The sequence below is a fragment of the Lipophrys pholis genome, assembly GCF_963383615.2.
Source record: "Lipophrys pholis genome assembly, chromosome: 7".
NCBI lineage: Eukaryota > Metazoa > Chordata > Actinopteri > Blenniiformes > Blenniidae > Lipophrys > Lipophrys pholis.
Window position 1 is genome coordinate 2,565,848 of NC_137638.1, and position 25,677 is coordinate 2,591,524.

The following is a 25,677-nucleotide window of genomic DNA, read 5'->3' on the forward strand; positions in this document are numbered from 1 at the left end:
GAAAATACTTTTATTTGGACTCTGGTGCAGCTTGAGTGGCTGATCACTGTGGGGCGGGACAGGGAACAGCTTGAGAGGCTGTTCACTGAGGGGGGGAACAGGGATCAGCGTCGGGCACTGGCTGGCACCTCTCCACCACGGCGTTGATCTCCCCCACGCTGACGCCGTCGTACGTCCCCGTCAGGTACGTCCAGTGCGTGTCTCCGTTGTGATTGGTCCGGCTCAGCCTGCCGGTGAACGGGATGTCGGCCTTCATCTTCCTGCCCTCCATCCTCACCGAGCAGGAGTGATTGGGCGGGACCACCAGCTCCACGGAGACCATGTGACTGAGAGACTCCACCATCTTGGTCCCCTCCGAGAAGGTCACCGTCTGCTCCTCGGTGAAGTCCACCGTCCCTGCGTTGACGATGGGCACTTTGGCCTTCATGGTGGACACGGAGCTGTTGCGGGTCTCCCTGCCGATGTCCCAGAACTTCTCCGTGGTGCTGGTCTTCTCCAGCGTCACCGTCTTGGTCACGTCTCTGCACTCCAGGTTGGTGACCTTGGCGAGCTTCAGGGCTTCGGGAGGATACAGGAACAGCTCCATCTGGTCGATGGCGTACTCCACGTGGGAAATGTGCTGGGTGTAGCTGTCCCTGTTGATGGCCAGAACCTGGTAGTTCTTGTACCAGTACTCGTCACCCTCCCACGGGAGGAAAAAGGCCTCATGCTGGCTCACCACTTTACCTAAACCGTACTTGTTCTTGCCGACGTAGATGTCCGAGTCGGGACAGGTTTTGACGGAATACTGAGGGACGGATCCATAAGAGTCTTCGACCCACTGCAGGAACTCGAAGTGGTCCACGTTGACCAGCATGTCGAACTTGGAGGACGCGTACTCGTTGTCGGCGTAGGGGTACTGGCAGAAGCTGCCCTTGCTGGGGGTGTAGAAGCCGGCCTCACAGTTGACCTTGCACACGTAGTCCGTGCGTTCGGTGTAGCCGTTGAAGATGGCGACGGCGCCGTTCGGGAGGGCGCCGCTCCACTCCACCCACTTGAGGTTGACGTGTTCCGCGTACATGGGGAAGGAGTGGGAGGTCGTCTCAGGAACCACCCCAACCTCCGGAGCGTTGGTGTTCTCTCGGGAGGGGAAGACATTCTCCAGCATGGGGTTCAGCAGTCGCTCTACGAAACGAGGAGGAAGAAAAAAAATCAAATAAAACAATTAAGATTCGTCTTAGTTCATGAGCCACGTTGAGCCGAACGACGCCAGAAGCATCATAACATGAGAACTTTAAAGTTTTCCTTTCACTTATCACACAAAATATCAATCCAGCAACAGCTTGACACGGTCTCACACTGCAGACACACACGCTCCATGAAGAACCATGTCAGGGATTCAGGAGGTCAGCAGGGGGCGCTGCTGAGCCGCAGAGCGGGAGAAGGAAACCTGGTGTTCACCCTGGTTCACTTCTGGACTGACGCTCACAGACAAGGTCTGCTTGGGAACCTTCAAGGTTCTCCGGCGTTTTAAATGTTCCTGCACACTTTTCCACTTTCCTCCAGACATTTTCAAAGTGTAAACCTGAACTTCGTGGTCGTTATTGGTCGACGGGCGGAGGGTTTCCCTGTAACTTGAAGTATCAGTATGAGAATCCAGTGGAGACGAAGTGAAGAAGAACTCACTGCTGCTTTCCTCCGCTTCATGTTGCAGAAGATCGACCTGCAGCGATGTCCTGCTGAGCTGCAGCACCAAGAACACGACGGTGACACACCCCCTCATCTGCACACAGGTCACACGGGTCAGCACACACACACACACACACACACACACACACACACACACACACACACACACACACACACACACACACACACACACACACACACACACACACACACACACACACACACACACACAATTGTAAAATGAGTCACAAATAAAAAATGTGATAATTTATTTAATCTCTTCATTAACAAGTGGAAAAAGAACAGATTAGGTGAAGTTTGGTGATCTTGAGCTTGTGATCAGTTCAAGTTAGAAAAATCAGAAGTAAAGGAACCGGGTTCTGGACCGGGTACAGAAGAAGATCTGGACCCTGAAACCCTGTGAAGCCGCTGAACGTGGTTTTCACAATGTTTGGACTCCACTTCCTCTGTACTTTATATTTATGTTTTTGCAGAAATATAAAAGAACATTAACAGACGTTGTGTTGCTAAAGTTCTTCTCGATCCATTTAACGTTGCTGTTGATCCGTTCAGTACAGATGTGAGAGAAGATGTTTATTTGTCTAAAACTCTGCATGAATTCACCTGTTCCTCCACTTCCTTTGACCCTCAGAAGAAAGAAAATCCAGGCAGAATAAGTAGAATAAACAATCCACATGTATGATCATGAGCTGGACTCACTTGTGATCTTAATCTGAAGAACAGGTGAAGAAACTCACGCCCCGGAAATAAAGAATTACTGATTGTACATCATTTTGCTTGCAGTCATCAGAGATTATAATCCCGAATTAAGGAAGCGCAGCGTCCAGCTCTGCTGAATTCAGACGCAAAGAAGAGTGTTTGATTTACCTGGACAGCTTCCTCCTGCAGTGACGGAGTGTCTGCAGGACGGGAGCCGCTTTAAAACCTCCCCAGATTATTGCCCCCAATAAACAGAGACCGAGCGGCACAGAGGGGAATCAGCAACGTTCTCGCTAAAGCAAATTAAAAGACAAAATATTAGTGAACGTAAACACGAGAGGAGACTTTCTGAGTGATAAGAAGGATTAAACATTTATGTTTTAGTTTCCGACCCTCGTAGAACAGATCATTTAATCTCAAACAACTTTCCTGGTAAAATAAATGAAGAAATAAAAGTGTTGAATCGTCTATAAAGTGAAGTCTGTGGTCAGTACATGACAAGTACTTAGATCTTAGATAGTACTTAGATTCACCCTGAATCCTGATGTCCTGATTTCATATTGACTTCTTGTGCTTATCACCTCCTTTCAGATTGAATTTCAATCCCTCAGCAACAAAGTGTATTCTGGGTTTAGTGCGAGTTAACTTTAAATTATTTACATATCGTCATGGACGTCAGTTATGTTCAGTCAGTGCTGATTTAATACAATCCAATGTTAATTTTACACAACTAATAAAACATCACACAACATTGGCCTTTTCAGTCTGACAGTTTAAATTCAGTTTTTTAAATTATTTCTGCTCATTTTGTTTAGTTTTTTTCTCTCCTGTATTACTTCTCTTATGCTCAATTTGTCTATATATTTTTTTCTATGTTGTATTATTTCTGTTACGTTTTGTTTATTTCATGTTTTTTCTCTTGTGTCACTGGTGTCCTGGGTAACGTTATGGGTTTTTAAGTGAAAGGCAAGAATAAGCCTTGGCTTCAGCCCAGACTCATTTCGGTTACAGATATATATATATATATATATATATATATATATATATATATATATATATATATATATATATATATATATATATACATATATATATATATATATATATAAACACAAAACATGTATGTGTGAACTTTTAAGCACTAAAATTCAACTTTTGCACCAAAACTGTAACTGAAATAAACCAGTCATTTACTCAGTTCTTCCTTCTGAGAAATTAATATGAACAAAATTAATGAATTATTTTTTAACAAATAATGACATGAACAAGTATTGAACATCACCGCGCTGACGTTCAGTAAAGACATGAGGCGTTCTTCCTCCCGCTGTGTTCGGCCTTGGATTACATGATCGTCCTTGAACAGAAAACATGTTTGTTCTTCTCCTGAATGATATAAACCAGCGTTATTGATAACAGGGCGATAGCGGGATTTATTGATTGCTGTCTGAGTCCGCCTGAGTCTTAAAAAAAGTGCTTTGCATCTGGAGAGATGCGTGATGTCCAAAGTGCTGCGTTGCTCTGGTTCGACCCGGGACAAGATAGCGACTGTCCAGATAAGCATTGATTAGCTCCCCTGGAACAGTGGCTCACTGAATAGGACGACTTGTTGCGTAACATGAGGATCAAAGAACGCTGTTCTCCACACAGAGAGTGTGTCATCGAGGTGGCTGATGTCAGCGCCGCCCGGGTGTCGATTCAGGTCTGAATGAGACTCTGTGAAGCAACGAAACGGCCTGAACAGCTTCAGTGTTCGGCTGACTGAACATGATCCTGCGTTCCCTTCGTGTGTCAGGCCGTGTGCGGCTCCGATTCTCCCGCCGCGGACAGACGACGTTTTCAGGGTTAGCTATCTTCAGAATGTGTTTATTGTGTATAAGAAGACATTGGTACAAAACTGACAACTATAATGGTATAATATAGGGATGCACCGATACCGATGCCTATGCCAATACCGATACCGATGCCGATTCCGATACCAGTATTGGTGGCGGCACACAGTGAGCTTGGCCCCTCAGTCTACAGCGGGGTTCTGCAACCTTTTCGACCAAAATAGACATTTTTGTGATTTTTGCACCAAATCAAATTCAGCTGGAGTCACAAACCACGTTAAAATGTAAAATGAAGCTGACACGGCTTCTAAAGTTTCATATATTTAGCAGTTTTGAAACACAGACAAAAGCTGTATCCTTCGTGGTATTTCATAATTTTCAATTATGATGTTAAAAATGTCATTCCATTTTCAGCTGTTTTTGTACCTGATTTGCAGGAATATTCTTTCCAGGTATTTTTAAAACAATTCTAAGAGAACAGAACAGAACGGAATAATTTATTAACTCCAGAGGGAAATTCCTTTAAGTGCTGCTCATAGAATAAATAGATTGATGCTTTAATATCAAATAAGAAAGGATAGGTAAAGAAAGGATTTGCATGGAGGAGTTATAGTCTGGAAAGAAGGAAAAAACACGAGTTTATATTCACTTTTTTTGAGTGATTTATTACCATAGTTAACTTTGTGTTACAGGACCTATGATAGATAGATAGATAGATAGATAGATAGATAGATAGATAGATAGATAGATAGATAGATAGATAGATAGATAGATAGATAGATAGATAGATAGATAGATAGATAGATAGATAGATAGATAGATAGATAGATAGATAGATAGATAGATAGATAGATAGTGGAACTCATTCTTAACATTCTTCAACTCGCTCCAATCTTTACCTCCGGATTGATACAACCCCTGTGTTTTAATTTTTTTTATTTATTAATAATATCTTTTACATTTGTATTTGGTGTGCGTGGGTGTCCTATCATTATTATTATTATTATTATTATTATTATTATTATTATTATTATTATTATTATTATTATTATATATTTTCTTTTATTATTATTATTAATGTTCATTTTAATACTTTACTAATTATTTGTATTTTTTTCTTATTACTTCTGCTTTTAATTTATTCTCATTGTTTATTTTGCCCAATAGAATCTTTCCCTGACAATTTCTTTCTTTTCTCTTCAAAATGCTTTATTTTTAAATTTAAAAAAAAAAAAAATATTTTAAAAGTTGCAGTTTTAATTAACTTGTGGATGTGAAGTGATGATGCAGTATTGCTCTGATTTATCACCTTATAAAAATATTTTTTGAAAAAAAAAAATTAGTTCTCATCCTAAATGTTTTAGTAAATCCATTCATCCTGCCTCATTCAAGCCTTTTTTCTAGAACAGGTTGTTTGTCTTGTTGTGCTGAAGTAAATAAGTCAAAAAGAGAAACGAATGAGAAGGAAAAACTTTAAACTTTATTTTCACCCATTACATCGTTCAGACTCCAGTTGTCATGTTGAATTCAGGACAGAATAAACAGAAGCTGTAGTTTGATTTATTGTACGTGAGGACAGATGTTGACGTTCACAGATGTGTACAGGACGTTGTTTGTTGCTTTCTGTCAGTGTCTCATGGACACGGCTCTGCGTCCACCACCGGTTCGCATCGCTCCACCACGGCCCGGACTTCCCCGATCTGCACGCCGTCGTACTTCCCGGAGATGGACGTCCACTGGGTGTCTCCGTTGCGGTAGGTCCGGCTGAGGCGCGCCGTGTAGGGGATGTCGGCCTTGAGCTTCCGCCCCTCCATGCGGACTCTGCAGGAGTGGTTTGGCGGGACGGTGAGCTCCACAGACACGGAGTGGCTGATGGACTCCACCACCGTGGTTCCTCTGGAGAACTGCAGCGTCTTCTCGCCGCCCAGCTCGATGCCCGCCGAGCCGATGAAGGGGATGGACGCCGTGATGCTGCCGGTGATGCCGAACATGGTGGCGCGGCCGATGTTCCAGGTGGTTTCCACCTCGGACGTCTTGGAGATGGTGACGGTCTTCACCACCGCCTGGCACTCGTTGTTGGTGACCCCGGAGATGCGCATGGTCTCCGGAGGGTACTGGAAGATCTCCACCTCGTCCAGGCCGTACTTCACGTCACTAATGTGTTGGGTGTAGGCGTCTCTGTTGACGGTCAGGACCTGGTAGCTCTTGTACCAATACTCATCGCCCTCCCAGGGCAGGAAGAAGGCTTCGAACTGCGGCACGACCTTCCCCAGGCCGTACTTGTTCTTCCCTACGTAGATTCCCACGCCGGCACAGGTCCGGACCGAGTGCTGCGGCACCGAACCGTGGGAGCCTTCCTTCCACTCCAGGAATTCAAAGTTGTCCTTGTTGGCCAAGATCTCGAACTCGGGGGCGTAATACTCGCGGTCTCCGTACGGATAGCGGCAGTACGGGCCCAGGCTCGGGTTGTAGAAGCCAGCCTCACACTTGTACTTGCAGACGTAGTCGGTGCGCTCGGTGTAGCCGTTGTAAATGGCCACGGCTCCGTTGGGCAGGGCGCCGGGCCAGGTCAGCCATTCCAGGTTCACGTTATCTCCAAAGATAAACGGCGAAGGCAGATCGTCCTGCTGCTCCAGCTCCACGGGACTGAGGGGACCCGGCGCCACGGGGTTCCCTGTCACTTCAGGGACATGGTCCTGCAGCTCTGGATTCAGTAAGGAGACTGAACGGAAGAGACAGACAAGAGGTTTTAAACTTGAATGTGGACATTGGGATGGTCATGGGCAGAACATTAGAAAGAGAAGGAGCTGACCCTTCCTGTGCTCGGAGCTCTTCGTCACGATGTTCTTCAGGCTGGCTGAGCTCAGAGCCAGCAGGGCCGACAGCAGCAACACAGACAGCTTCATCTGGAGGACAGAGCAGCCAGGAGACGCCGTGACGCTCTCAGCCTTCAACACTCTCAGCCTTCAACACTCCGAACAGAGTCAAAACCTCCACGCTCAGAAGAGTCACACACTCAAGGTGTTTCGTTAGATACAGAGACATCCGTATTAATGTGTTGAATCATTCCAAACATCAACTTCAGATTTCAGTCTTTTAAAATGTTCTTTTTATTTAGATTTTGTAAAAACATTGTACATTTTAAAGAGTATAATAATAATCATTGTCATTAAATTCATCTCTTCTTGCACATATAGTTCACTTGGAGTCTTTCCAGCTGACATCTGATGAAATCACTTCAGCAGAGGATCATTTACACTGAACAGAATTTGAAGAAAACCAACTAGATTACATTAATTGAATCCCACTGATTTATTAGAGCAAAAGTCTGTGTGGTCGGACCGACAATAAATAAAGACACCGAGCAGCACTCACCCTCACGTTGTCCTGCGGTGAGTCCACCTAAAGTCTCCTGGTTTATATAGCTGCTTTTTATGGCTCAATCATAAAACACTTTCAGTCCTTCTGGAATCTGACTTTGACCAGTAAACTCCTGTAAAATCTGCTTCATTAGCAGCTGAGACAACTATTGTTTTGGCTTCATGTTAAGTAGAAGACATGATGATGCGTGATAAATAGAAATATTCTGTCATCTCTAAAGAACATTTACACATAAACAACATTTGAGTTCCTCTGAAAGTCTGATTCAGTTGGAATCATATTGAAAAATAATGAACGTCTGCTGATATCGTGATTTCTAGTGGCTAAAGAGATGATACTGGAATAACAACAATAATGGGATGTTTCATGTTCACTGAAAGAAGCAAATACGTATTCTATTTTATTTTATTTTATTTTATTTTATTTTATTTTATTTTATTTTATTTTATTTTATTTTATTTTATTTTATTTTATTTTATAATTTTTTTCATTTAATTTATAATTTTTTTTTTAAATTCTATTGTAATAATTTTATTTAATTTTATTTATTTATGGATTTGTTATTTGATTTTTTTTCTGTAGCATCAAATACAACAGTCATCTCAGGGCACTTTTACAGAGAAAAACCAACAATTCCAAGGGAGGAAGTAGAAGTGGAAAGGAAAAACCCCCTTTAAATGGAAGAAACCTGCAGAACCAGAATCCGAGACGAAGACTTTCCACAGAAAACGTCTCCACAAATCATTAGTCCTGTTCCGTCACAGTGTCTGGAACACTGCCGGAACAATAAAAGACTAAAAGTTTGTGGCCGAGAATCAGATCAGAACCGATAACAGAGATGTGAAGAGACTTTCTCCACTATCATGAAAAGTGAACTCAAGTGCAGCTGAAATACAGGATAAGATTCTGGATTATTAACGACAAAAGACTTTTAGATAAAGTCGTCAGTTATCAGTTAGCTCTGCACTCCGACCCGTCCCTCATTGACCTTCACGTCTATCATGTAATCTTTTCCTTGACATTTCAGCTGCTTTCATATCTGATTTTAGAGGGTTTTGTTTATTTTTTCCAGCATTTTGCAGACAATTTTGACATTTTAACTGTTTTAACCATTCTGGCTCTTTTTAAAGCAGGTTTGTTTCATTTTTTTTTGCAATTTTTTCCCCATTTTAGCCATCCCAGTTGTCATACAATGACACATGAAATGTAATCTAGTAAAACTGTAAATGCCATTGCTCTGAAACTGATTATTTTTTCTTCTCAAAATCAAAGTTTTTTTTTTTTTTTTTGTTTTCTTTTTTTACTGGTTTCCACTGAAATGCAGCTAATGGAGTAATTTTACTGTATTTTGTTAAAATTGTAACTTAAAATCCTATTTGTTAAATGTAGTAACGGGAGAAAGACAGCAGGGGGCAGCAGCACGCTGAAAAAAAACAACCTGTGACAAGTGTGTGTGTGTGTGTGTGTGTGTGTGTGTGTGTGTGTGTGTGTGTGTGTGTGTGTGTGTGTGTGTGTGTGTGTGTGTGTGTGTTGGAGGTCAGGAGGGACTGGATGTTTCAGGCCAGTCTGCACTTCGCTCCGTCCTTCACGGTGTCGCCAGGCTTCATTTCAGCTGACTGGGTGCTTCTGTTGGGGGCCGGCCGGCCGGCCGCCTGCTCTCCCTGCCGCCGCCATCAGCTCATTAAAGGCAGATGAACTACCAGGCCGTGCGTCTTTTAATGAGCCTGTGACATTGGGGGTGGGGTAGGGGGGGTGGGGGCTCGACGCCCGGGGCCGGTGGCCTCTGAGCCAAACACAAACACTGCACGCTGCATTTTATTCTCACATCGTCACACTGAAGACCACATGAAGGTCTGAGCAGCTTCTGGGTAATATCTTAGTTTTTAGAATCGTCAACAAGCTTCTTCCCAGAAGCTTTTATTGTTTAGTGTTGATTTCTTAAATCTTTGTTGTTCTTTAGTGTTTTTGTTTCTGATTCTTCTGTGACTCCGGCTCAGTCGACCGTTTGTCTAAACAGCCCCGCACCACTCTGGCTGTTTCGTCCTGATGTGATGATCACATGATGTGTGACAGTGTGATGTGTCACATCTCAGGTGACAGTGACGTTTCATCACACTGGTGGAGTGGCGGCCATTGACAGCTGATGATCGTGACACGATCACATGTTTTATCCACAGACTATCAGCTGATCGATCACCTACCACGGCCCTGAGCTGAAGGGTTGGGAGGCCACGAGAATCACTCCATCAATCCATCCATCCATCCATCCATCCACCCATCCATCCATCCATCCATCCATCCATCCATCCATCCATCCATCCATCCATCCATCCATCCATCCATCATCCATCCATCCATCATCCATCCATCCATCATCCATCCATCATCCATCCATCCATCCATCCACCCACCCACCCATCCATCCATCCATCCATCCATCCATCCATCCATCCATCATCCATCCATCCATCCATCCATCCATCCATCCATCCATCCATCCATCCATCATCCATCCATCCATCCATCCATCCATCATCCATTCATCCATCCATCATCCATCCATCCATCCATCCATCCATCCATCCATCATCCATCCATCCATCCATCCATCCATCCATCATCCATCCATCCATCCATCCATCCATCATCCATCCATCCATCCATCCATCCATCATCCATTCATCCATTCATCCATCCATCATCCATCCATCCATCCATCCATCCATCATCCATCCATCCATCCATCCATCCATCCATCCATCCATCCATCCATCCATCATCCACCATCCATCCATCCATCCATCATCCATCCATCCATCCATCCATCCATCCATCCATCCATCCATCCATCCATCCATCATCCACCATCCATCCATCCATCCATCCATCATCCATCATCCACCATCCATCCATCCATCCATCCATCCATCCATCCATCCATCCATCCATCCATCCATCCATCCATCCATCCATCCATCCATCCATCCATCCAATAAATAAAGAAATCCTCCTACTCCACAGATTATATAAAAAAACCAAATGGGACGAAGAGGAAAACCTTGAAATAACAAAAGAGGAATGACAAAACTCCAGTGAACCACAAAGGAAATGTACTAATTCACACACATTTGCCTGGAAATGTTTATTGAGGTTCTTTATCTCGCCTAAACGACTTTACAGTCGGAGACTCCAAACATTGGAGAGGTTGTGAGGGTGGGGATGCAAAGCATTAGCATATATTCTGATAATGTCCAAGGTTCATTTTGGTCAGAAATTCACTGAACAACAGAGGAAATATTCAATATTAAGATACTTTACCACTTTAGGATGTTTTTCCTTGGTGAGACGGACTCTATCAATGGAAAATGCTCATAAAAATCTCTACAAATTCACGATAACCGCTGCCAAGAAAACCATCAGTCGTCACTGGAACTGGTTTTGAACCAGATAAGGAGGCTGCGAGATTATAATCCCACAAAGCTGCTGGAATCTAATGTTTTATTTTTTTCTCTGTTTTCATGCATCCCTGTTGGAATGTTCAACAGTGTCGATGTTAAGTCTGTTTTAATGTCGTTCCTCTGAGGCGAATACTGACAATGACATGAATGTATGCAATGCTCTGAAAGAAGAAGAAGAAGAAGAAGAAGAAGAAGAAGAAGAAGAAGAAGAAGAAGAAGAAGAAGAAGAAGAAGAAGAAGAAGAAGAAGAGAAACCTTTTATTGACTCACAAAATCATCAGTGATTTTCCAGGTTGTGCTCCTCCTGTGTGTTTGGAGCTGGAAGCTGCATCGACGACGCTCCTGTGCCGTATACATGTGTAAACGTGTTTCCATGTGAGGATTTCAAGCCGCTCCGCTCTGATGATTCCCCGACGATGACACGCTAACGTAACATGTAAACAAACATCCTCATGGACTGAGCTGGGCGGAAAGAAAAAATGTCTGGTCTAAATCTTTAATTAAATCCACCGAGGAGCCACAGAAACACTCGTGTGACTTCACAACGTTGACAAGATCAAGGTGAATTAAACACACTAATTCAGCTTTTTTCTTTTATTTTGATGACACAATAATGAATGAGGCCTTGTTTGACCACAGACACTGAGACCTTGGAGCGACACATGAAGGACCCAGAACCTCCAGCTTGGATGAAGACCATCGATTCGAGCCCGAGAGCTTCTGACTTTGTCGTCTGTTCTTTGGTCTGCAGATTCCAGCTGTGACCTCTGCAGGAGCGGCGTTATTATCATTTCATCGGGCCGCCGCCGGTCTGTGAAGGCGCTGTGGGCGGTGTGAAAGCTCTCGGTGTTGTGGTGACCTAGGAGCCCCAGCTGGATCTCCTGGGAGCCCTGGAGGTGAAGGTAATGTGCTGTTAGCGCTGCATTAACCGTCCCGGGCCGTCCCACCCGGCCCCGGTGTTTATAAGACACGTGGAGCGATCCTGTTACGGCCCGTGAGGTCAGCCTGCGTCATCCCGCCAGCAGCCACAGTCTGGATCCATTCAGAGCCTCGCCGAACCCTGCGGACGCCGCGAGCTTCAGACAAAACAGAGGAAACGACCTGGACTTCTACAGACACGAGCGTCTGTTCTTTCTGCGCTGGATTCGATTCCAGTGGTTGACGGACTGTCTAAACCTTTCTGCTCTTAGTTCTTCGGGGGTTTCTTTATTTTGTTTTAAAACAGAAAAAGAAGAATTGTTTGAACGTTTCATTGCTTCAAGCATCCGAGACTCACTCTGGCACGGTGGAACAGTGGTTAGCGCTGTCGCCTCACAGGTCTGGGTTCAGACGCTGGCTGGGGCCTTTCTGTGTGGCGTTTGCATGTTCTCTCCGTGTGTGTGTGTGTGTGTGTGGTGGGGGGGGGTGTTTCTCCCACAGTCCTAAACTAGAGCTACACTCGGTAGAGCGCAGAACTTCGCCAACGCCACATTTGTTTGCAGAACCGAGGCGTCTCCTTGGCAACAGACGCCGATTATCCACTTCGTATGAGACATTTTTTTTCTCAGTTTTTAGCTTAGGGTAAGGGTTAGGGTTGCCCTAACTCTAACTCTAACTCTAACTCTAATCCTAACTCTAACTCTAACTCTAACTCTAACTCTAACTCTAACTCTAACCCTAACCCTAACCCTAACCCTAACCCTAACTCTAACTCTAACTCTAAACCTAATCCTAACCATAACCCTAACTCTAACCCTAACCCTAACTCTAACCCTAACCCTAACTCTAACTCTAACCCTAACCCTAACCCTAACCCTAACCCTAACCCTAACTCTAACTCTAACCCTAACCCTAACTCTAACCCTAACTCTAACTCTAACTCTAACCCTAACCCTAACCCTAACCCTAACCCTAACCCTAACCCTAACTCTAACTCTAACTCTAACCCTAACCCTAACTCTAACTCTAACTCTAACTCTAACCCTAACCCTATATATATATATATATATATATATATATATATATATATATATATATATATACAGATTTATAAAGCTCTTCACTACACTCAAGGTAACCAAGTGCTTTCTAGTAAAATCAGACAGTAAAATGAGATAGAAAGGAAATAAAAGAGTAAAAATATACATCATATCAACAATAAAGTAAAATCAAATCTAACCAATAAAATAATATCAAATGTCACCATATTACTGTGTATTAAAAGCCCGTCGTTGTCTGAATAAATAAGTTTTGATTCTGGATTTAAAGAGGCCAGTCGGTAATGGTGTGTATGTCCGGGGGCAGTTTGTTCTTGAGTCTGGGGGCAGCAACTGATCTGGCCGACCTCCCAAGTGTACCTGGCGCTATAGGGACCTCCAGTAGCAGCTGATTTGTGGACCTTAACAAGCTTTCAGCGGATCGGACAGTCACAAGTTCTGATAAGTATGGAAAGGCAAGGCCGTTGAGGGCTTTAAAAACAAAGAGTAAAATCTTAAAATCAATCCTAAAAGAAACTTGTGAAGGGTTCTTGTTGCGATTGGGTTTTAAAAATGGCGGCGGCAACTTTTGCGACGAGCTGCTCCCTTGCCGACGTCACGTTTTTCTGCTTGGAGAACACGTTAAAGTAGGTACCAGAAGAGTACCCGGTATCAGGGAGTAACACGACACGGAAAAGCCTGAAAACCGAGTTGAGCCGAGCAGCTGGCAGTGGAAACGCTCCAGAAGTGTGTCTCTGTTCGCCCGTGATGGACTGGAGACGTGTCCAGGTGGACTGGAGACCTGTCCAGGTGGACCAGTCCTCACCTGTACTTTTTTACTTATTTGTTTTTAATGACATAAGACTGGAATAATTGGTGGAGGGAAAAAAACTAAACTATAAAATAATGATAAAATAGCACCAACACAATTAAGATGACAGACATAAAGAAACATAAGTCAGAAAAATGAACCAGATTCAGTTTATTCCTCAGCAATATCAAACTGTCGTGTCTCACCGGAGGAGGACGTACAATGAAAAGAGTTCGGGAGTTTGTGCACAAACAAAATAGTGATGTCAGAGAACGGATAAGTGCTCCTGCATACATTTTTCAAAAAGGACACCGTTGGGTTTCACAGCCTCCCAGAAATAACTCCAGTGCAGGTCTTCATGGGCGCGCGACACACAAACTGCTTCATATTTACAAGGTTGACTTTTCATCTGAGGTTTTTTGGTCGGAGGGTCTGCAGGGTAACGTGGGACTGAAGCCCAGAGTCTCCGACGGGCTGCATGTGGTTTCAGAAAGAGTCCTCAGCTCGTCCGGCAGAGCACCGAAGAAAATCAATAATGGAGGAGTTGATGGTTTGGCTCCTCTCTCATGCTCTGCCCCCACCTTTAAAAGAAATAGGCTTTTTAAAAGAATCTTCCAGCTCGTCTTCAGTGAAGCACACTGAACGCTTCCCTGTTCAAATAGCCTCTTCTTCAATATGGCCGATGAGAGCGCCGCCTGACTGCCCTCATCTCGGCACCATCTCGGGCTCTTCTGCCCCACTGACACTGCAGATGCTTCAAATATGCACGTGTTAGAGCAGGCAGTGAAAAGGTGATCTGAAACATCTTAATACAAAGTCCACGTGCCCATTCTTGAAATACTGAGTGTGTCTATGAAAATCCTCCAATTATTCCAGAATGCTGCGGTGAGAATTCTGACGACGACGTTAAAATAACGTTCCTGTGTTGGCTCCAGAAGAATATTTCTAACATCTGTCTTATGTACAAATCAACATATACATGTATAAACACACAATGTAAAGAATTTAATATAGGTGTTCTCACACTTTACCCTCAGCGTGCTGTTTATTGTTTACAGTAGAGGGAGTGGGCTCCGCTCTCCTGAAACTGCATTTAAATAAAGAGTCGCCATTTCAGCTGGCTCAGTTCACATTAACCCATTAATAAGGTATAAGGTCTGTGGCTTGGAAGCAAAAAAATCACACTTTGGAGCGATGAAGCAAAATAAAGTAATCTGTCATGTCGGCAGAAGAAAGAAGAAACGACTTGTCCTGCAGTCAGTTTGCTGAAATGACTTCCTGAAAAGGCATTTTGACCAAAATGGAAAGTAAATAATAAACTTTATGAATCCCAAAGGGAATTTCCTTAAATATGTCGAGCCACACGATTCAATTTGTACACAAATCATGTTACGACATGGAGCTCGGAATGAAGCAGGTAACGTTCATACTGAGTCTCGGTATCCCAATGTGATTTCTACTCTTTCTGAAATGGTGCGACCCCTAGTGGAAGTATTAGGAACTGAAGTTTTGAGAATCTTTTTTGGTATTTTCACACTTTTGAAGGGGTCATATTATGCAAACTTCACTTCCTAAAGGTTCTCCAGCAGTACTAATCGTCCCCATACCTGGAACGACGTCCCAGAAGTGAAGACAGTCTGTCCTCTCTGTCCCTGGCTTGTTTCAGGTTTTAAAAAGTGTGTCGCTCCAACCAGCCAATCAGAAATCAAACCCTATATAGTGTCATCGGGGGTTTAGCCAATCCCAATCAAGGTAGGCCCTCCCTTTGACTCCTCCCACAATTAGGCAGCTCTGCTCTGGCACATGGCACCACGAGAGGAAGTACTTCCTCCTCTTCCCAAGATGGGCATGTGTGGGCGGAGCCAGTCCAGCTCACACAGACACAGCAGATTCTGAATGCAGCTCCTACGATCCAATATTCAAATGGAGGAAAATCAAGGACCTTTGAATACTAAAGGTTTCTGAACCAAGTGAAATTGTTGAAAAGTTGTATTATACCCATGTTAGAGGAACAGATGTTCTCAGATTGAGTTTCTCATTTTCAACTCGGTTCACCCAAAGAAAATAAATCCGAACTTGCTGTTCTGTAGAAACTGCTTTTTATCTGAAGTTATCCTACTGAGAAGTAAAATATTTAGCACAACTAAAAACCCAAAGACAATCGAGGCTGAGCGATAATCCCAGAGGAGTGAGTCAGTACAGACCCCGGTGGTAAACCTGCAGTAACACAGAATTTTACCACACTTCATCCCCAGCAATGTAGACAAGGAAGTATTTCCATGTAGTTCCGTCTCTGCAGAGATTTGTTGCGTGACCCCTAAAGTCGGTGAATGTCTGTGGATGGTCTCCTTCGCTGCCAGCTCGTTCTGTCAGGCCTCCCTGCGTCTCCAGTGACCCGTCCACTTCTTTAACATAATGAACGCTGACCTGCCGTCCCCTCCGGGCCTCGTCTGATCTGCACACCTGTTCTCTGCTCGCCCTTCAGGCTCTCGGCCTGACCTCCACGTTTGTGTCGGTGCTATGCTAATGTCTGGGACAGTATGCTAATAGGAGCCGATGGATATTCATGAACCGGTTGGATCGCCCACAGGATGACAGCGGCGAGGCGAGACGGCGTGTTTTTCAGCAGCGAGTGTGAGCAGCTTGTCCGAACCTCCACAGGATCACCGGCCGGTGACAGCGGCGCTGCTGCTGCGATCCGGAGAGGCGGAACATACAAACTGCTGGACGCTCTTCGCCTCACGGTGAAAAAGTTGTGGGTTTATTTGTTTGGAGTTTAGATGTTCCTCCCGTGCTGAAAGACCGTACACCGAGACCATTCTAATGGCCCACTTCCACCAGTTCCTGCTCAACTCGCTATAGACGCTTTTCCACTGCATGTTGGTACCTGGTACCAGGTACTTTCCTGGTTCCTCCTCAGTCGAGGTTCTCAGCAAGCAGAGGCCAGTAGATAATGGGACGTCGGCAGATGGCAGCCGCTGATTGGCCGGCGAGTGGCGACACAGATGAGTCAGGAGAGCGGCTCGTTCAGCCGCCATTTTTTAAAATCTGATCACAACCAGAGAGAGACGCACAAGTTAAACCCAATAAGGTCCAGATGTTTCGTTGTCTGGTGGCGACCAGAGGATTTAGGAGCGACCCGCTACTAGTATCAAGAGGTCTGCGAGCCACACATACCACCGGTGTTTTGGATTAACTGGTTTCCCTGTTAACTGGTGACCAGCTTCCTCCAGCATCCTTTTCACAGCAGATGTTCAAAACCCGACAAAAATCCGTAGCCGTCCTGGCGAACGCCGTTTAACCACATTTCCATTAAAATTTAAAGTATTGGAGCTTTTGTTTTATTTTAACATCAGCTGCTGCTAATGGCTGGGAGCACAAGTCACCAGTGAAACCGAAACACAGTGAAGCACGATCTGAACAATTCACATTTTACAATAATTATTATTAATAAATATAAAGAAATATATACTGTTTAATTTAATATTTGAGCTGATATCCACTGCATGTTCGCTCTGCATCAGAGCGGTGATTACTTGTGCGCGACAGGGAACGCCTCCAGTGATTCCGCGGTGGACTTTTATTGTAATGGAAATGGAACAGAAGTGAGTAGGTACTAGTGGAAAGCACCATAAGTAACTTACTGCATCCTGGTGCGACACGTTTCCACTGAACACGTGAATAAAGCCAGCCAGCCATGTGACGGCAGAGAGAATGTGATTTATGCGAAACAATTTCAAGTAAATTTTTGAATTTGTTGATAAAGCCAGGTTTTTGCCCTCAGTTCAGACTCACAGGGTGTCCTCTGTCAGGTGTCAGGCTGTTTGTTTTTCATTTCAATACATCTGGGAGTTCAGAAACAGAGCAAAAAACGTAAGGTGTTGGATACCTCTCTATTGATGCAGGAGAGCAAAAGGAAATGGTTAGGCAATAGAATCAAGAAAACAAAAATGTATATATTTTTTAAATTACATAAATTCCGCATTACAGTATCACAATGTGGGAGATGTTTTCTACACATTGAATAAACTAAAATATGGCTCATGGGAGCAGAAACAGAAGCAGCAACATCAAGGCAAACAACGGCAGTGAGGAGCTTTATTGAAAAGGACAGGAGGCATGAAACATGGAGCTTTTCGTTTCCTGCACAGTGAATCAGAGTCGCAAAGCAGACGCAGAAATCTGTGCAGTGATCCACGCTGACAGATCCTCATTAAAACGACTCTGAACACAACGTGACTCGTTTGATTCTGCCACTCAGCCTGAGTGAGCGCTGACAAACCGACCTGCAGGTTTGGACTGAAGCAACATGCTGACAGCAGAGAGAGAGAGAGAGAGAGAGAGAGAGAGAGAGAGAGAGAGAGAGAGAGAGAGAGAGAGAGAGAGAGAGAGAGAGAGTTTTATTTTATTTTAACTGTTTATTTTCATTACATATTAATATTTTGTATATCGTATCACCTCATTTAAAAAAATCATATCCACCTTTCACAGGGCAAACAAATTCCAAATAAATAAATTTCCATCTAATTTTGTGTAAATATTTGTTCTAGAAGAAGAGACACATCCAGCAGATCGTTTTAACGCCACTTCAAAACAAACATTTCCAGGTACTTCATAAACTTGTACCTGTGCCCGTGCTTGAACGACCCCCTTTTGAACCTTGTTTCAAACTGGTCTACCCATGTTTATCTATTTATCTTTTAGATTTCATGTGCCTCCTCAACAGTAGCAATATATATATATTTTATTTTATTTTTTTATTTATTTATTTATTTATTTATTTATTTATTTATATGGCTTTTCAACACATGGTCTCATTGGTCCAGAAACTTTGTATTCAAAGGATCATAGGCGCTGCATTCAGAATCTGCTGTGTCTGTGAGAGCTGGACTGGCTCCGCCCACACATGCCCATCTTGGGTAGAGGAGGAAGTACTTCCTCTCGTGGTGCCATGTGCCAGAGCAGAGCTGCCTAATTGGGGGAGGAGTCAAAGGGAGGGCCTACCTTGATTGGGATTGGCTAAACCCCCGATGACACTATATAGGGTTTGATTTCTGATTGGCTGGTTGGAGCAACACACTTTTTAAAACCTTGAACAAGCCAGAGAGAGAGGACAGACCGTCTTCACTTCTGGGACGTCACTCCAGGTATGGGGATGATTAGTACTGCTGGAAAACCTTTAGAAAAATAACTTTTTGTAATATTGCCTCTTTAGAATTAGAGCAGCAGCAGTGCGGTGATTGAAGCTCTGGTAGCAGTCTGGTTGTTTTGTTTTTTTTTAGAGTCATCTAAAAACATCGTCACAGTAACACAGCCTGCTGCAAATAAATGCATGAACAATTTTCCCATCCAGGAAAATGAATGCGTGTGATATCTTTTTTTAAACTTGACATGGGTCCCAGTAACCTCCAGTCTAATGGCGTCTTCACTCGTCCTCAGCCGACCACCGAAGCCCCTCGGTGTCCAGGAACAGAAGACGTAGGTACAGAACCAGATACAGACTTTTCCTGGAACTTTATCATCGTTGTCATACTCCCGTCACTCGCCCAGCTTTTTCTGACCGTCAAAACAACATCTGGTCTCTTCCTCTCAGCTAAAACAGTCTAAAAGCAGGGTTTTACTCTTTTCTTTCCCAGTTTTGACCCGAGAATCTTGAGGGTTTTTTGTTTTTTTTCACTGCTCAGTGCAGCAGCAGCAGGAGTGGAGTGGAGAAATGGCCTCTAATGTCCACTGGCTATCAATATTACATGCTCTTGTCTGTGTAATACAGTTGAATCTCAGCCTGCTTCTTCCTCTAAATTATTCACACAATAAGATCTTTCCCGTTTCTTGCATCCATTAAACTGGTCTTTTCTCCGGAGCAGCAATGGAAGAGAGGCCAGGAGACCGTGAACACAAGACAACAAACCAAATCCCCTCACTGCCGTGGAGTCGCCACGGAAAGTTCTTCTGAGGAGAATTTCTCCAATTGGAAGGACGGATGGAATACATGGATGGATGGATGGATGGATGGATGTATGTATGGATGGATGGATGGATGGATGGATGGATGGATGGATGGATGGATGGATTTGCTGCAGGTGTAGAATTTGCACAGACCTCAGTGGATGAGGTCACGGTGACATTGGGCAGATGTGCTGCAGCTGTTACAAGTCAGGAGACGACATTTCTTGACACAGAAAAATTCTCCATCTGCTGGAGATGAAATTTTATGACATAGTGAACAACCGAGGTTAAAGTCACACTGACTCAGCCGTGACGTGTCTGACCTCAGAGAGTCACCGATCGTTTGACGGGCCCAGTGAACAAACCCAAAAGACATAAAACCTCGGTGTTCTGATGGTGTGTGGTGGTTTTTAGAAAAGGTGGAGAAATACTAAAAAAACACCTTTACTGCTTCGATTGGGACAAAAATGAATCCCAGTGCACACAATTATAGACATTTCAGCTTGTTTCTGTCTTTTCTCAGGCAGATTTTATTGGTATTATTAAATGTAAAAACAGGAATACATTTTATTAAACCTGTCATTTTTTTTTCATGTGTTTTGATTTATCTGTCCAGTAACAGTTGAGTTATTGTATTTGAATTTTACACACAGGATGTCTAGTATATAAAAGCATTGCGAGTTATTTTGTTGCCATTGAATGTTGAAGAAACGTAGATTATAATGGCTGAAATACTAGACATTGTAATGTAGTGTAACCTGTGCAGATCGTTCAGGATTCAGGAATGTTATTTTGTGATAAAACTGAACTTTAAATCAATCCGGAGGCGACACACTGTCAGAATTGTGGTCTTTGTGTAAACTTTCTGTGAAATCACATTATTGGTTTAAGTGTGTTTCTGTGGGGAATGGTCAGGCTGGTGTACAGAGGAAGAATAGTGTTCGAGAAGAGAGTTATTGCAGCTGCGCTGTGACGCACGGTCACAGGTCAGAACAGGATAAGACCGGATCGCGCGGCGCATCCATCCTCCTAATTAAAGACTGAGCTCTGCTTCCAGCTACCTGTCCTCCAGCCGGCTGCTTTTCTAACCCTCTGCCCGGACCGAAGCTCGGATTTACCAGGAGTGCAGGAGGTTTGTGGATTTTATCGAGAGAAGGAGCGCTGCTGTGCGCGCAGGAGGTCAGCGGGACTTTGGACCTTTTTGTCTTTTTTGTTGTTGTTAATCACATTTTTTATTAAAACAAACTGTGAGAGTGCAGAAGAAATTTGAAGGCAGAGTTGTATTTTTTCACAGATTACGGCCCCTCTCAATGTCACAGGACCGAGTGGATGTTTAAAAAAAAAAAAAAAAAAGGTTTTGGTTCCTCCTCTTCAGCTGCGTCCTCCACCTGGCTGCTCCACCGCGCGTAACGCCACAAGCCGCAACGAACACTGACTTGATGGGTGAGATGATCTGCTTCTATCCACATGTCTGAGACAGAGGAGACAACCCAAAGACGTTCATCACGTTAAAAGTGCACCTTTATAAGTGTTTAAGTAAATAAATTAAAAAAAAACGACCACGAGCGCAAACAGAGAAAAGACACAAGTGATTAAAAACTTCCGTTGCGCACCACTTCAGCACATTTTAACCCACTTCGTGTGAAAGAAATATGGTTTATTATCAAAAACCTAATCAGTGAATAGGCACAGTGAAAGATTTTTTGTGTGTGCCATGTGCGTAAAATGTGCGTAAAAGTCGCACCGCAAACAGCAGTGAGCTGATGTGACAAAACATAATGTATATTATTTTTTATCATATTAATGTGGTATAAATTGTGTCAACATAAAGGTCGCAGTGCTTTACGTTAACAATTACATTTAATCGCGCCACATCCCCATCCTAATGAGGGATGGGAGAATCTGGCGCTCCCTACTGAATATATATGTATATACAATATACATATATATATATAGAGAGAGAGAGAGAGAGAGAGAGCGAGAGAGATTATATATATATATATATATATATATATATATATATATATATATATATATATATATATATATATATATATATATATATAAGATTACACTCCAGAGTAGTGTAATCTTTTTGAATTAAAATGTAATGAGGAGTGTAATACCCAGCCAGCGATACCAGTAAGAGACGACTGTCCTTCATACAACTACAACAACCTGCAGACAAAATGCATCTGGTCGTCAAAGTCACAGCCACCTTTAATGACTCAGCCTTGTACCAGCAGGACAGGACGTCACACAGCATTCACGCTCATCCTCAGCACAGACACACACTCTGCCACTGTCTACCTGCCCACATCCACCCCAGATCACTGATGGTCATGCTGTAACAACCTGGATATTTCTACCACGAAACCCACACACAGACTTTGGGAGTATGCAGCACGGAAGTAGAGAAGGTGGACTCCCTCACATCACTGGTTTCCACGTCTCTGAAATCCAGACTTCTTCTGACAGATGAAAAAAGCCCAACAGACTCTGAACTTTCACAGGAAGCAGAAGAATTATGCGTGAACTCTTCAGCACATTCACAAAGACACAGAGAAGACTGTAACTCCTGTAACCACCAGTGTTTCCTTGTTCTTCCCCGCCCTCCTCTCCCCTGCAGGTTGTTGATGGAGAGGATTTCGAATGTCAGCCGGTACAGTGGTCATCGCAGGAGGAATTCTGGCAACAGTCATTTTACTGACTATAGTCGCTGTGTTGTGTTTATGTAGGTTGCAGGTATGTGCCTCCATGTCTTTTCACCACAAACATGTTGAACTGAATGAGTTAATGTTGATATTTTGAAGTGAAAAAGAAAAAATCAAAAGTTTGTATGAAATTTTACCAAAAAAACCCACTTCGATACAGTTTGTCATGGCAGGAGGGCTGGTGTAGTCCAGAAATCACCAGAGTGGCTCTGTTTCATTGTAGGGTCACAATGAGGTGACAGATCATATATATAAAAAAATTTCAATTTGCATTTATTTATTTAATTATTCATTTATTCATTCCTTACTGTAACACCTTTATTTTTATTCATTTTCTTGATCTATGATCACTGACGTGAGATTTGATTTGCAATTGAAAGTTTTCTTTTTGCCGATAATCTTGTATTGTTGAGGGTTTTTGTGAATGTTGTTCAATGTAAAGATGAAAAAGACAATAAACAAAGTGGGGGGGGGGGGGAGAAACACCTTCATCCTCTTGCATTGTGCATGTGAGTGTTTCAGTGATTGACTTGTAGTTCTGCCACCTTCTGTGTGTCTCCTGCAGTATTACTGCTGTAAAAGGGAGGAGTCTGAGAAGGAGGAAGAGCAGGAACCTGAGCTCGCCACCATGTCTCCATCTCGGCCTCTGGCTCTGTCCGCTCCTCCTTCGCCGTCCACGCCGGAGCACTACAGTGACGAGCCCGAGACCTACCCTCCGACCTTCCTCACCGAGGCCAACGGGCCGGCCAGCTACTCCCCGACCCCGCCGCCACGCCGCTGCCGCTGCTCGCACGTCTTCTGCCCGGCGTGCGCCCGCTGCTCGCTGCCCTTCTACCTGCAGCACCCGGAGACGCTGTGCAACGGCGGCCGCAGGATCAGCTACAGGACGGTACAGCAGCAGGACCTGGAGCTGCCCATGGACTGGGCCAGTTTCTACCAGAAGCTCAACCTCATCCGCTCCATCACCATGAAGGAGGTGGTCACTCACAGCGTCAGCACCGACGTGTAAGAGCATCGGAGCAGGTCGAGACTCTCTGTGAACTCATCATCTGTCAGTCGAAGTGGTTGCAGCGTCAATGCTGTTCTTCTCCCATAAATCGCTTTTAGTCAACAGTCCAAGAGGCCACAATAAAGTTCTGCAAAAAAACAAACAAACAAAAAAACAACATATCTGAGTGTGAAATGAGCTTCTGAAAGCTTTGAACTCGTTTATAAGAGGTTTAATCGTTTGTCGACTGGTCGAGGTTTGTGTTTGCTAAATGTAAGTTGATTCAATCAATACGCACTGATCGACCACAGAAATATGACTGAATCGGTAAAGTACATCACCTGGATCGTCTCACTCCGACGGCTCCTGCCAGAGGCAGCAACGCAAGGTTCAGTTCTTGAAGTTGATAAGATGGAATCAGGTGGAGGCAGAAGAATTCAGGAGGCAAAGACCAAACAGCGAAGGATCGGTGGATCTGCTCCTGTGGTTGGACTCCAAGGAATGATGACCAGTGAACCAGCGACAGGAGGAATGACAACCCCAGAAAAACCTCTTGTTGCCGGTGGTGTACAGCAGGACGGTTTGGGAATGGTTCAATGGGTTTACGTGTGGGATGTACAAATGAGTCCAATGCATAGAGGCTCCATCTCACCACGTGGTGCCAAAGCTCTTCCTCAGACTGCGTCAGGGCTGCGCTGGTAGAAAACCATCAGGCAGTCGTGAAGTGAACCGGGTCCGAACCTCAAAGTATGAAAACACCTGTATGGCCAAACTCTGTCAGTCGTTTGGAAGTTAGAACACTTTAGGTGAGGCCAATGAAAGTTTGGACGACCGGTATTCAAAGCAAAAGAAGAAGAAGAAGAGTATATCTGGTGTTTCTGTGTAGTAAACAAGTGGATTGAACGAAGCTCTTCACGCCGGATGCTTCCTGGATGTTCGTCTCCTCTGGAGTCTCTGCATGTCTGGAAGTGGTGACATCTTGCTTTAACATTGTAGTTTATTCTCCTCATGCATATAGTGGATCTTCTGCAAATGCAACTGATGAAGAACAAACAAACAAATGTTTCTATCTTGTCCTGTTGATATTTACTAAATAAAATGACTTCAGCTCTCAGAGCTACGTAACAACGAACATTATTCACGAAGCCGTCGTGGAGGTGCCAATTTTCAGAGTCAACTTACGTAAAGACTGAAGCGTAAATGTATTTCAATCAAAGATGCACATGTGTGATGAAGACGGTGAAGTGCCAGAAATATCCTGTCACATATCCACACGTCCATTTTTTGATATCACTTCACGCAGGCTGGAGCCGATCCCAGCTCACTGACTTAAACTTAAGGGGGAATAAAGAAACGGAATAATCCAGAGTTGTGAGAGGAAACCTCCATCGGGAGAATGCTGAGATACCTTCATATAACTATACCTCAGCAGTCAAACAGCACAACAAAGGGAAAATACTGAGACTTGGCATGTACCTGTAGTATATATATTTACCTGGTAAAAGGTGTGAATACCCCTTAGGACTCATGCAAACATGACAGAGGCAAATGGTTAATTTGAAATGTTATTTATTTGTATTACAAATTGATATACAAGACAGTACCATCAGGTATTTCAGTTTCAACAGTACAGTCTCGTTTTGTACAAAGAGGTATCAGTACACAATAGTTAAACATGAGACACATGTGAATACATTTCAACCAAACTTCAAGTGTCAGGAATTCTTCTGTGCTGGGATCGACTCCCTCCTCCCCTCCGTCTCACACACACACACAGAGCAGAACCGGCCAATCAGACGGCCTGATGAAGAACCGCCAGCCGGCTTCAGGACTGTAACACCAACGACAATGTGCTATGACTAATAAATACAGTTTGGCACCAAGCGGAAGGCAGTGGAAGAGAATATGGAGTTTTTACTTCCCGGTGGTACATAAAGACACTGAAACGGAAAGACATTTAAATAATATTCCAATGAAGACAATTAAATAATATTCCATAAACAGTATCTGTATTAAATATTCTCGCCATGCAGTATATTCAAATGAGAAATAATTTAATAGATCTTTTCAGAGCAGCGATGGAGGCGATAACGAGTGAACTGCTGACTGGTGATGGAGGTCTGTAAACTCCACTCTGTTATAGAACCGACAGAGACAAATGGAAATGATCCTGAGAGAGAAGGTGCAGTTATCTGTTGTGATGAACT

General features: G+C 43.7%; 3 protein-coding genes across 3 annotated transcripts; 1 reads left to right on the forward strand and 2 right to left on the reverse strand.

Annotated features, from left to right (window-relative positions):
• On the reverse strand, positions 1-2,577 carry LOC308112537 (natterin-3-like). Its single transcript, XM_080468127.1, has 3 exons — positions 2,557-2,577; positions 1,666-1,762; positions 1-1,164 (listed from the first exon to the last, which is right to left on the reverse strand). Exons 2-3 carry the CDS (start codon positions 1,760-1,762, stop codon positions 83-85), a joined length of 1,179 nt encoding a protein of 392 aa, XP_080324253.1. The 5' UTR covers positions 2,557-2,577; the 3' UTR covers positions 1-82.
• A 3,098-nt stretch (positions 2,578-5,675) lies between these two features.
• Positions 5,676-7,630, reverse strand: LOC308112599 (natterin-3-like). Its single transcript, XM_080468260.1, has 3 exons — positions 7,593-7,630; positions 7,030-7,123; positions 5,676-6,939 (listed from the first exon to the last, which is right to left on the reverse strand). Exons 2-3 carry the CDS (start codon positions 7,121-7,123, stop codon positions 5,852-5,854), a joined length of 1,182 nt encoding a protein of 393 aa, XP_080324386.1. The 5' UTR covers positions 7,593-7,630; the 3' UTR covers positions 5,676-5,851.
• A 13,127-nt stretch (positions 7,631-20,757) lies between these two features.
• Positions 20,758-25,362, forward strand: fam163b (family with sequence similarity 163 member B). Its single transcript, XM_080468387.1, has 3 exons — positions 20,758-21,211; positions 22,398-22,513; positions 23,048-25,362. Exons 2-3 carry the CDS (start codon positions 22,421-22,423, stop codon positions 23,489-23,491), a joined length of 537 nt encoding a protein of 178 aa, XP_080324513.1. The 5' UTR covers positions 20,758-21,211; positions 22,398-22,420; the 3' UTR covers positions 23,492-25,362.
• Positions 25,363-25,677: the final 315 nt, after the last annotated feature.

Bases quoted from the DNA above. Each gene is read 5' to 3' on its own strand.
- fam163b (XM_080468387.1), top strand. From the start codon at position 22,421: ATGTCAGCCGGTACAGTGGTCATCGCAGGAGGAATTCTGGCAACAGTC. The intron at 22,514-23,047 runs GTATGTGCCTCC...TGTCTCCTGCAG, and splicing joins TGTGTTTATGTAGGTTGCAG to TATTACTGCTGTAAAAGGGA.
- LOC308112537 (XM_080468127.1), bottom strand. From the start codon at position 1,762: ATGAGGGGGTGTGTCACCGTCGTGTTCTTGGTGCTGCAGCTCAGCAGG. The intron at 1,165-1,665 runs GTGAGTTCTTCT...CTCGTTTCGTAG, and splicing joins TGAAGCGGAGGAAAGCAGCA to AGCGACTGCTGAACCCCATG.
- LOC308112599 (XM_080468260.1), bottom strand. From the start codon at position 7,123: ATGAAGCTGTCTGTGTTGCTGCTGTCGGCCCTGCTGGCTCTGAGCTCA. The intron at 6,940-7,029 runs GTCAGCTCCTTC...TCTTCCGTTCAG, and splicing joins GAGCTCCGAGCACAGGAAGG to TCTCCTTACTGAATCCAGAG.